This window comes from Podarcis tiliguerta (genome assembly GCF_965153285.1).
Source record: "Podarcis tiliguerta genome assembly, chromosome: 9".
NCBI classification, from domain to species: domain Eukaryota; kingdom Metazoa; phylum Chordata; class Lepidosauria; order Squamata; family Lacertidae; genus Podarcis; species Podarcis tiliguerta.
Window position 1 is genome coordinate 9,659,071 of NC_139542.1, and position 12,020 is coordinate 9,671,090.

General features: G+C 41.7%; 1 protein-coding gene across 9 annotated transcripts in view; it reads right to left on the reverse strand.

Moving 5' to 3' along the window:
- The window catches only part of RUFY3 (RUN and FYVE domain containing 3), a 49,853-nt gene that overhangs the window by 13,475 nt on the left and 24,358 nt on the right, over positions 1–12,020 (reverse strand). For all 9 annotated transcript variants that reach the window (XM_083398381.1, XM_083398389.1, XM_083398383.1 and 6 more), the window contains 9 exons: positions 10,505–10,622; positions 9,932–10,033; positions 6,624–6,747; positions 5,017–5,078; positions 3,828–3,893; positions 3,652–3,721; positions 2,376–2,468; positions 1,545–1,631; positions 1,050–1,217 (listed from right to left, as the gene is read on the reverse strand). In XM_083398381.1, coding sequence (XP_083254507.1) covers positions 1,050–1,217; positions 1,545–1,631; positions 2,376–2,468; positions 3,652–3,721; positions 3,828–3,893; positions 5,017–5,078; positions 6,624–6,747; positions 9,932–10,033; positions 10,505–10,622 — 890 coding nt within the window. The remainder of the gene's footprint in view (positions 1–1,049; positions 1,218–1,544; positions 1,632–2,375; positions 2,469–3,651; positions 3,722–3,827; positions 3,894–5,016; positions 5,079–6,623; positions 6,748–9,931; positions 10,034–10,504; positions 10,623–12,020) is intronic.

A 12,020-nucleotide genomic window follows, 5' to 3' on the forward strand; every position in this document is an offset into this window, starting at 1 on the left:
TTGAACATTAAAAGTATTGTATATGGCTAAAATACAGTAAATGAAATTTGAAGGATTTAAGATTCTCGACACAAGGTTTACTTCAAGGCTTTTGAACTTATCTATGTAAAGCTTGTGCAAGACTAAATGGTATCACTATAACTATGATTAACCAAATAGGGAGAAGCAACAGGCCCTGAATTCAAATGCTGAGTTATAAGCACTCCATGTGCAACACTGAACCATGGCAGGGAAAAATTAGCAAGAGAGATTGAGGGGGGAGAGAGACATACAGACAGAGGAAAGATGCAAATCCCACAGCCCTTTCCCAACCTCTTGCTCAGAGGTAGAATCATAGAATCATAGAGTTGGAAGAGACCAGAAGGGCCATCGAGTCCAACCCCCTGTCAAGCAGGAAACACCATCAGAGCACTCCTGACATGGTTGTCAAGCCTCTGCTTAAAGACCTCCAAAGAAGGAGACTCCACCACACTCCTTGGCAGCAAATTCCACTGTCGAACAACTCTTACTGTCAGAAAGTTCTTCCTAATGTTTAGGTGGAATCTTCTTTCTTGTAGTTTGGATCCATTGCTCCGTGTCCGCTTCTCTGGAGCAGCAGAAAACAACCTTTCTCCCTCCTCTATGTGACATCCTTTTAAGTAAGGTAAAGTGTAGGTAAGGTGTAGCTGTTGTGATATCTGCTGCAGCCCAGATAGTTCCATGTGGAGAAATTGTAAGGAGCACAGTGCAGTGCAGTACAGAGATGATGTTAAGTGTCCTTTCACAGAGAAACACACTTAAATTACCCTACAGAGCAGGGCATAAGATGACTGCTGTCCTCCACTACAGCACTATGTTTCTTTCTTATGCCTACAATGCCGCAAGAGTTCAGGGGAGGTAATAACATTTAATCATGCAAGCCAAGTGAGGTTGAGAATGCCTCTTCTTGAACTTCAGGCTGACCAAGCATTTGAACCTTGGTGCCTCATATCCAAACCCTGCAAATTTCCCCCATAAAGCTAAGAGGAGTGAGTCATTACCTAGCAGCCAACCTGGCCTTGCTTGCTTACCTGCAGCTTGAAGGAAAGTTCGAGTTTTAGGGCCCTGAGATCATCAAGCTGCTGCCTGAGTGCCACCAGTGCATCTTGCTTCTCGCAGACATCTTTTTCCAGCATCTTCATGGCCAGTTCCATCTCTTGTCTCATTCCAATCTGCACCTCAAGCTCTTTTTCCACATCCTAAATCACACACACACACATACATTTACAGCATATGAAATCTGGAATATGAAAAATCTACCCACACTGTCCATTCCTCCAGCACAAAAAATGAAAGGTGAATTTTCTATACAAATCCAGAAGAGCAGCAGTGCTAGTTTAGCCCATTGAATGCTACTGAATTTATGGTGAGATGAGCCTTTGTAGGCTCCACCCTACTTTATCAAAGTGATGTTTCTCACATCTGATTAAGCAGAATCCAGCTTACAATGAATGCTACTTCTCACAGCATGAGATGCAGGGCTTGTAACAGTCTCTTGGACCTGAGCACTGAGTTGTGCCACCTACCAGCCGCAGCTGTGTTTCTTCCTTTAAGTGTTTCCGTGCTTCACTAAGGGCATGTCCATCTGCAGTTCTGTCTTGCTTGGGTACCTGCTGTTAAATCAGAAAAGCAATGGGGGTTTGTTGTTGTGTTTTTGGTACTCAACAAATATCACAATGATTAAATGATGTAACTTCTGATTTTTCTCTTTTGGATAAGTTCATGCAAAAACATCATCTTTGGAGAGCAGTGTGGTGTAGTTGTTAAGAGCTATAGAGTCGTAATCTGGTGAACCGGGTTCGATTCCCCGCTCCTCCACATGCAGCTGCTGGGCGACCTTGGGCCAGTCACACTTCTTTGAAGTCTCTCAGCCCCACTCACCTCACAGAGTGTTTGTTGTGGGGGAGGAAGGGAGAGGAGAATGTTAGCCGCTTTGAGACTCCTTCGGGTAGTGATAAAGCGGGATATCAAATCCAAACTCTTCTTCCTCTTCTTCTTTGTTAATTTATCTGTGTAGCTACTATGATACCTAAGGCCACACTAATTATTTAAACATCAGTGTGTGTTTGCAATGGATAGCGTACATTCAGATCTTAATGCATGCAAGCAAATGACAGCATGAGGATCCTTCTGCAACCCAAGTTCTCCAAGGGAGCTCTATAATTTGGCACGTCAATACACATACAGGACAGATCACAGTATAACAAAGGCAGAGAACAGGAGAAATAAGGTACTTTGCAGTAAAATGCCTTCAGGTCCTAGAAAAGTAAGTTGCACTGTGTACAGGCAACTCCATGGCAGTGACGTAGTGGGACGTGATCTACCTGCAGTTGCTAGACACACACAAACACACTGACCTTTCTGTTGGATTCCAAAATATATGAACTTTCTTCTTTGACTCGCTCCATGTCTTCTTGCAGTGTTATTATTCTGTTGTTCGCAACAGCAAGCTGTGTGTGTCAATGAGAACAATGCAACAAGTGAAAAACAACAACACTTTTTGTGACTTTCTTGGTCAAGAGTTAAAATGAACTTGGACTAGGGCAACTGCAGAACTCCCATTGCTTAATGCCAAGACAAATCATGAGAAATCTTACACATACAAAAGTTGGCCAGTAGAAGATAGCTGTGACGGGTTGCTCAAGAAAGGTGTAGCAACCTCTGGTCCTGACAGTTCTTAATGGCCTCAAACCAAGACCAAAGAAGAACCAAAGCTACCCAGGCTTTCATGCTCCCTAAACCTGTGCTGGACTCCCTGGTCAGGCCTTTTGGACCACTCTGCCCACAACTTCGTATTCCTGCTTCCTCTAACCTACCATTCCATGATCATGATTCCTGTCCTTACCAACATATGCCTTCCTTGGGGTAGGTGTCTGCCAAGTCTTGTACCAAAATAGTCATTTACCTGACATCTCCAGGCCATAATGTTATTTGTTTGGTTTGTACTAGTAAAATGTCTGAGAATTACTTCTGAGTAAATACAAATAGGATTGGTGCTTTTAGCTGGTCAGCCATCCTGCATTAACATGCTAAAATATGCATACAATTTGCATACACACAGAAGTTTTGAAGGAAAATGCCTGTTTTTGTTTTTACAGGGTTCCATATCTGCCTTGGGACGCGGGTGGCGCTGTGGTCTAAACCACTGAGCCTTGGGCTTGCCGATTGGAAGTTTGGCGGTTCAAATCCCCACGATGGGGTGAGCTCCCATTGCCCGGTCCCAGCTCCTGCCAACCTAGCAATTCGAAAGCATGTCAAAGTGCAAGTAGATAAATAGGTACTGCTCTGGCGGGAAGGTAAACAGCATTTCTGTGCGCTGCTCTGGTTTTGCCAGAAGCGGCTTAGTCATGCTGGCCACATGACCCGGAAAAACTGTCTGCGGACAAACGTTGGCTCCCTCGGCCAGTAGAGCAAGATGAGTGCCGCAACCCCAGAGTCGTTCGCAACTGGACTTAACTGTCAGGGGTCTTTTACCTTTACCTTTATATCTGCCTCATCATGCTCCACTACAAAAGAGGTATTCCGTCCATGTGAGAAAAATTATCAAACATTCAGTTCTAATTAACTTAATACCTGAAACATATTTCCCTCCCAAACATGAACAAAAAGCACATTTCTTTGATTTCTACCTACCTCCTCAGTAAGTTTAGTATTGGATTTTTCTAAAGCATCAACTTTCGCCTGCAGATTATTGACTGTGGCACTGTGAAATTAAGAGACCTGCGGTTATTATACTGAAATGAAAGAACTCAACATTAACAAACCAAGTCTTTTACAGGTCATAATTATATAGGAAAACTACACATTACCTTAAATGTCTGTTCAGCTCTTCCACATAATTTTTCTGGTCCAGAATTGCAGTAATTTGACCATCTCTGGAATTGGGACACAATTAATAATAAGAAATAGCAGCTCAACATTATATATCAGATGCATATGAACCAGATGGGGAGGTGGGGGACTCGTTCTATTGTCGTTGTACTTATGAAAAGAAAAAAGACTGAAAGCAACTGTAGTTTAGCAAACATTATAACACCATTCCATAACAATCAGACAAACTGGACTTAATTCCAACATTATTCCAAACTATGATTAGAGAAGCTTAAGTAGAGTTTGGTGTGATATCTGAATGGACAAACAATGGCTTATAACCAGGTAGTAAACCAGAATTTAAAAACATGGTTTGAAATGTGTTTGCAAACCAAAGTTTCTGTTAGCTATTGTTTGGTATGATGTCTCAATTAACAAGCCTACAATCATCATTCATCGTCCAGCATTCAAAATCCAGAGAGTGCTGTACCACAAGGACAGAAGTGAATTCGTCAAGCTGAGTGCTGAGAAAACTCAAAAGCTGACAAGTAGCTCCAAACCATGGTTTGCATGTTGTAAGTTTAGAAGCTCAAACAAGACTTGAGTTGAACCACTGAAAGCAAAACCTTGATTTCCAAGTATGTATGAGTGAGAATGATGAATAGTAAACATGACAAAAGCAAAAGATAATTTATTTAAAAACTAAACAATAAAGTGACAGAAGTAGTAACCAATGGGGACATTAATTTAATAACTGTGCTAGTATTTCTGTCAACACCTTCTCATACAGTATCTTGCATCTGTGTAAGTTAAGTCACAGCTGCTGTATTAAATTTCTTTAACAGAAAAGAATATAGGAACACGTGTTTTCAGGCTCCATATCTGTACTTCAGAGCTAAATATTTTGGCATTCAGATCACTTTAGTACAGCCTATTTCAGGAAAGAAGTAAACCTTCAAGGCTTCAATATTAACACTAATATTAGCAGATCCCACCCCAAAACAGTTTTGAATTTATATAGTGGTTACAATGTTTCCCAAAAGGTTAATGAGATTGTGTTAAGCCTGTAATTGAATGCTGGGGCTATTATTAGGAGGGAAAGTACAAAGCAGCATAATTGTTAAGTTCAAACTAATATATAGTTTCATAGAACATTCTGATGCACTAGTCCAGAGAAAGATTACCTACCCCTCACTTCCCTTGCTGCTGTTCCCATCCTTTAAGTACATTGAAAAATCGATAACTCCAACCTACAAGAGAAGTCAGTAATGCTTCAGGTCAAAACACAACTATATTTCTTCTTGCATGAAAAACTGAGTGCCTTATTATGATTACATGGGCAATAATCAGGTAGATGAGCCAGCTTTGCATGCTCAGATCTTCCTATTTTCTACTTTTTCAGCAGCAGCTCTCACATCACCAATGGTCTTTTAAACAGCTGTTTGAAATGAGGGAAACCCCAGTGAAAGCACACTACTGCATGCAAGTGAGTAATTCATCTCGCTGGATCATGGCCGCAGTGTGCCATCAGTGTGTTTCTTCCTACTAAGAATGAAACCCAGATACCAAGAGAAGATGGGAACTATATTTAAATTAATATCAGTCCAGTTCTTCTGCAGACAGCATCTTAGGAGTAGGGTAGCACAACAGATCATAGCCGACACATTTTTTCCCAGGCCACATCCAAATATATATGAACAGAAAATGCAAATGAGATCTACTTCTGTTCAAACATAGACACGGTTATCAATCCTCTACAACAAAGGTCGCCAGCGTAACACCTGCGGGTGCACATATCGCTTTCCTGACACCCACAGGGAATGCATACTCTTCAGGAATTAGACTTGAAAAAGCATTCTTTTGTAGCTAACAGAATAAGCTGTGATGTGTACTTGGATGCAGTGCCTTTGTGGTGCCCACAACACTTTCTCGAATTTGAAAAAGCACCCACAGGCTTAAAAATCTACAATTCTATATCTATAAATCTAGAAGCCAGCAAAGAATATGGATCCCATAAACTTTCTTAAACATGCAGGTTTCTAGGCCCCATGGTATGGAAGAACTTGCACACTGCTTGAGGAGGGCAGCTTAGCTTGACATCTTCACAGTCAGCTGTCCGTGCAGATAGATGTTTTGAATGCCCCTCACTTACCCTCACATCTCTCCCTCCTATCATACTTCAACTTTCTCAGAAGTCCAAGAATTATTCATGAACACTGAGCAAGTCAATATTTTTTTAAAATTTCAAAAATGGTGATTCTGTACAGAAAAATGTGTGTTTGCTCAACACAACAGAATTTTATTTTTTTTAAAGCAGAAAGTACAGATTTTCCCTTGAGGATGCTTTCACCTGGTTCTGAGACGACTTCCTTTATTCTGCTTTCACTTCAAATCAGAACAAAGGAAAAGAAACTAACAGGCTATTTTACTATTTTAAAGTAATTAGTAACAAGAATGAAGAAACGGCTGCTTAGAGATGTGCAGAGAACAGCTATATTGTTTCAAATGGAAACAGACATACAGTAAAACCTAAAAAAACAAAAACCCTCTTCACTGATAAATGCCAAGAAAATACAAAACCAAAACGCAAAGTATCTTAGTTCCCTAAGCAAAAAATGCCTCAACAAGTAGGAAAATCCTTTATTTAGAGTTCAGTGAATCTTGATTTGTGTAGCAGCCACTGACTAGCCAAATTGCATCCCAGTTATGCCTTTTTTCCCTTTTTTAAAAAACTTTTTCAAGAGCCAAATGGACACAACTGAAGAGAATATATAGGGGAACAAAATATCCCTCACCTGTGAATCCAAGTCTTCTCCCTTCATGCAAAAGTTTGCATCAATTACATTCAGACCTACTAAAAGACCAGCAATTATGGCACCTTCTTCTTCCATCATTAGCGCGTTAGGTTCATAAAACTCACTGCAAAACAAGTTGAGATAAAGCTTGTCAAATCACTATATTCCAGACTTCAACAAATCTACTCATGGTTATTTACCGCTCAGCCTAGTGGATGAGTTGATAAGAAAGCTTTTAAGTTTTACGGTAGTTTGTGATGATTAGCCAGGAGGCGTTGGAAGCCAAGCCAGTCACTCTGCAAGAGAATCTTTGTTCAATTATCTACATTATTCAATCACCGGAAGCAGGGATTCCAACTTTAAAACAAGGCTGGGAGAATGGGGCAGAGGATTATTAGGTTTTGATACAGATCCTTCATCCCTCAATACATACAGAGAGATTTGTGGGGCAATTTTGATAACTTCAGAGGGGCATGAATATACCTTGCTTTTGGAGGGGGTATTCTATTGCAAACAATTACACAAGGTTGAATTACACACCTTGATTTCAGCAAGGCATTTGACAAGGTGCCCCATGATATTCTTGTAAAGAAGCTGGTAAAATGCGGTCTTGACTATGCTACCACTCAGTGGATTTGTAACTGGCTGGCTGACCGGACCCAAAGGGTGCTCATCAATGGTTCCTCTTCATCCTGGAGAAGAGTGACTAGTGGGGTGCCACAGGGTTCTGTCTTGGGCCCGGTCTTATTCAACATCTTTATCAATGACTTGGAGGATGGACTCAAGGGCATCCTGATCAAATTTGCAGATGACACCAAACTGGGAGGGGTGGCTAACACCCCAGAGGACAGGATCACACTTCAAAACGACCTTGACAGATTAGAGAACTGGGCCAAAACAAACAAGATGAATTTTAACAGGGAGAAATGTAAAGTATTGCACTTGGGCAAAAAAAATGAGAGGCACAAATACAAGATGGGTGACACCTGGCTTGAGAGCAGTACATGTGAAAAGGATCTAGGAGTCTTGGTTGACAACAAACTTGACATGAGCCAACAGTGTGACGCGGCAGCTAAAAAAGCCAATGCAATTCTGGGCTGCATCAATAGGAGTATAGCATCTAGATCAAGGGAAGTAATAGTGCCACTGTATTCTGCTCTGGTCAGACCTCACCTGGAGTACTGTGTCCAGTTCTGGGCACCACAGTTCAAGAAGGACACTGACAAACTAGAACGTGTCCAGAGGAGGGCAACCAAAATGGTCAAAGGCCTGGAAACGATGCCTTATGAGGAACGGCTAAGGGAGCTGGGCATGTTTAGCTTGGAGAAGAGGAGGTTAAGGGGTGATATGATAGCCATGTTCAAATATATAAAAGGATGTCACATGGAGGAGGGAGAAAGGTTGTTTTCTGCTGCTCCAGAGAAGCGGACACGGAGCAATGGATCCAAACTACAAGAAAGAAGATTCCACCTAAACATTAGGAAGAACTTCCTGACAGTAAGAGCCATTCGACAGTGGAATTTGCTGCCAAGGAGTGTGGTGGAGTCTCCTTCTTTGGAGGTCTTTAAGCAGAGGCTTGACAACCATATGTCAGGAGTGCTCTGATGGTGGTTCCTGCTTGGCAGGGGGTTGGACTCGATGGCCCTTGTGGTCTCTTCCAGCTCTATGATTCTATGATTCTAAGGTGGCCAGGAATGCCTTCTTTCCTTCTAAAAACATTTTTCATTCGCTAAGCGGCTTAGTTACACTCCCCTGGCTACTCTGCACTTTGAGAGTGGCTGAACGAAAATGCCTCTCCCAGGGAATGATGCTATGTGGCACTGTATGGAAAAAATAATGGCTGCCCCATCTTTTGTCCATTGAGAACTTGCAAAAGGGAAGATAAACTGATTAAAGTTTTCTTTTCCTGCCACTTTCATTGCAAAATACAAGTGAATTTTATAAATATATCATTTATAGGCCTTCAGAATTAAAAAATAAATAAATCAAAATGTCAACCGATCAAAACTTTACAACACTGGCTTAGAAATGGCACAATGGGTCAGTGTGTCCGTCTGTAAGCCAGAAGGCTGGTGGTTGGCGCCCACCCTGGGACAGCTGTAGACAGAATTCCTTCATTTCAGGGGGTTGGACTAGATGACCCTCAGGGTCCCTTTCAACTCTATAGTTCCATGATTCTATGAAAGCAGTCAGCAAGTTTTATAGGGCTCTTCTTCATCCTGGATGTTATATTAAAATAAAATAGCAGTAAGTGCGGGAAGTACTTGGGGTCATGGTAGAAAAGCTCCAGTATTTGCCATGGCGTCATTTCAGGATTAAAACGGAAACTTTTCTTTCATGGCTCATGAGACCGCATGAGACAGGATGGGATCATGACACATGTGCAAGAGGAGGCCCATGTTAGAAGTCTGAACGGCTTGCTTGCATCAAGGTCGTTATGAATAACCAACAGGCATGTAAAAATAGAGAAAAATTCAAAATTCCGAAAACATTAAGAGCAAGGAAATGGTTTTCCATAACTATATTCTTTTAAAAGAAAACAGAAGGCAATCGCCGCATGCATTCTTTACATTGAATCTATCTACCTATAGTCTACACTCAGTTGGTAGAGCATGAGACTCTTAATCTCATGGCCATGGGTTCAAGCCCCAAGTTGGGTGAAAGATTTCTGCATTTGCAGGGGGTTGGACTAGGCGATCCTTGTGGTCCCTTCCAACTCTATGATTCTATATGTGTATTTCTGACCTATAGTGGCTCAAGAGCAAACAGAGAGAACGTGTATGTGCGCATGCAGAAACACACCCACAGAGTTTAGAATGGGCAGCTGCTGTGCATTCCTACTCTCCTGAATTGCAATCCATTTACTGCCAGCAAGATTAAGTCTCACTTCATTTCATATGCAAGGTTAGCCTGCAGACAGGAACCTGTTTATCTTATTTTTCTACAGTAAAATGTCTAGTAAAATTTTAAGCGCTTTCAAAAATTTGTGACCGTGTACACATTTCCTTCTCGGTGTAGGGTAAAGTCGTGTCTACGGGAAACCTTTGAGTTCCTTTCTAGAGCCTTCAATGCTGGCAGGCAGGTATTCAAAGAAATTATGACAATTTAACAAGTCTCCAAACAAGATTATACATTCCACCCATGCTGCTATCAAAACAACCTCTGGAAGTGCCAGAACAACAATGCGTCAAATTATGAATACAGAGGCGCATAGAGAAGATACCCACAGAGAACAATTTGCTTATGTAATAAATCCCCTTTTATTGAAAGCAAGGCTTCTCTGGGTCAAGAAACAGCAAACTACTAACCTGAGAATTTCCCTTCTGTTTATCAAGGCTTTCATGTACTCAGAAAGCTTCTTCTGCATGAGAGCTAGGCGAAGCCATGCCCTTCCTCTACCCACAGGCGTCCTATCAATACCAGAGACAAAAAGATATATGCTGTTATATAATCTACATTCCAACTTCCACACCCAAAATAAATAGTAAAATTGAGACAATGTTTTATTTTAGTGATGCAGACTGTAGCTCACTAAGATGATCTTTTCCTGCTCCATGCAAGAAAATTAGTTTTTAGTTGGGGGAATCAGAACCATAATATTTCAAATATGGCCCAACAGATTGCTTTCAAATCTCTTCATTTGCAATGCTGAATTTGCCTGTTTCATTGTTGTTGCACACAGAGTTGACATTTTAGTCCAGTTCAGACATGACAGGAAACAGGCAGCTAAACTGAAGGCAGAGGAGCTGTGGAAAGCTGGGCAAGTTGCTAACTATTTGTGTGATGAATAGACTTCTGGTTGATGGCCACTGCCCTACAGCATCCTTGGCAAATGCCTGACCAGCTTCTTGTTGAAAGGGTAGACAAAAGTCTTCACTTACTTCAACCCTGGCAGATCTTTAACACTTGCTGTGATTTCTCCAGCTTCAGGGACAAACTTCTCTACCAACTCCAGAGGTCCCCAAAATGACTTGTTTTGGCCCAGGAAAGTCTTCTTGGCTAGATAAAAGCATTGTTACTCCTTATATCTGAATCAACATCTTAAAATTACAATGGGATCATGTGAATTGCCTTAGAAATACAAATCATATACAACAGCCCACCCAAAATATTAATCCATTTACACTGCTCCTTCACCTTTATCCTATGCTCTGCTGTGCTCTATAATCCTTCTGCGAACAGTGTAATTATTTCAGACAAGGAGCCATGCAGATGGCAGCAGGTATGCAATTGCGAGAAGAAAGAAGCAGTTCGTTTTTTCTTCCCCCTTTTCTCATTTCCTGTTTTCAGACTTGAGTGTCTCTCCAGTGCAGTTTTTCAGCAAATACTGTAATGCAGTGCTTTTTCCCCCAGGGGATACTCAAAGGTACGCAGCACCAGCACCTCTTTGTTGTTGTTGTTAAAAAGTGTGGCACTTACTGTAACAACTTCATGGTGAGTACTAGAAGTATAAGAGTTCTGCAGGAAGAAGCATCTTTGGCAACAGAAGTTGCTAGAAATCCACTTTAGGGGGTGAGCGTGCAAGTGTTGACCCACAACCCCTCCCTCACTTCTCACAGGTGGAAAAATAGTTCCTGTCCCAGGATTCAGACTCATTATAAAAGAAAAGTTTGCTTAGGCCTTTAATGAAAAAATACTGCTCTATCGCAACCAGTACAGAAGTCTCTGCTACAGTATGCATGATGAGACAGGAACTATTTTTCCACCTGTGAGAAGTGAGGGAGGGGTTGTGAGTCAACACTTGCACGCTCACCCCCTTTTAGGCTGCAACTGGTGAGCCAACTGGCATCCCTTCAGGGGCTGGGTTTGGCTCCAGAACCTCAATTTTCTGAAGAACCTGATTATCAGCAGGCAGGAGGGCAATTCTCTCTCTCTCCTCCTGTGATTGGCTCTTAAGTGACATCAGGTCAGTTGCTTACAGAGAGAACTGTGTGCCAGGAATGGCTGTGACCAGGACACTTATCTGTTTTGCTCCCATATTGTTGTGGGGTGACACACTTTACAGAGACGTCTCTCTTGGTCCTGCTACTGCCACTGTGGCATTGCTGGAAGGCAATACCAGGGGGTAGACTGGACCTCCAGAACAGACAGCGAGCACTGTGTGAGAAAGTCTGCTGATTTCTTCTAGGCCCTAAGAAAATTAATGGGTGGGAACACCTTCACGTAGAAGCCTGCCCCTGCCTAATTTGATTGAAAACAACTTTATTCTAACATTTTTGTAAGCTGCCTTGAAGACCTAAATAGTAGAAGGGCAGAATAAAAATATGCTAAATAAAATAACACCCACATAAGTATTATTTCTGTGGGCAGCTTTGTGCATAGGACAAAAAAAAAGAAGTGACCACATGCAGCGGTGGAATAGCAATTTAACATTGTGGACCTAATCCCTCAAGTAGG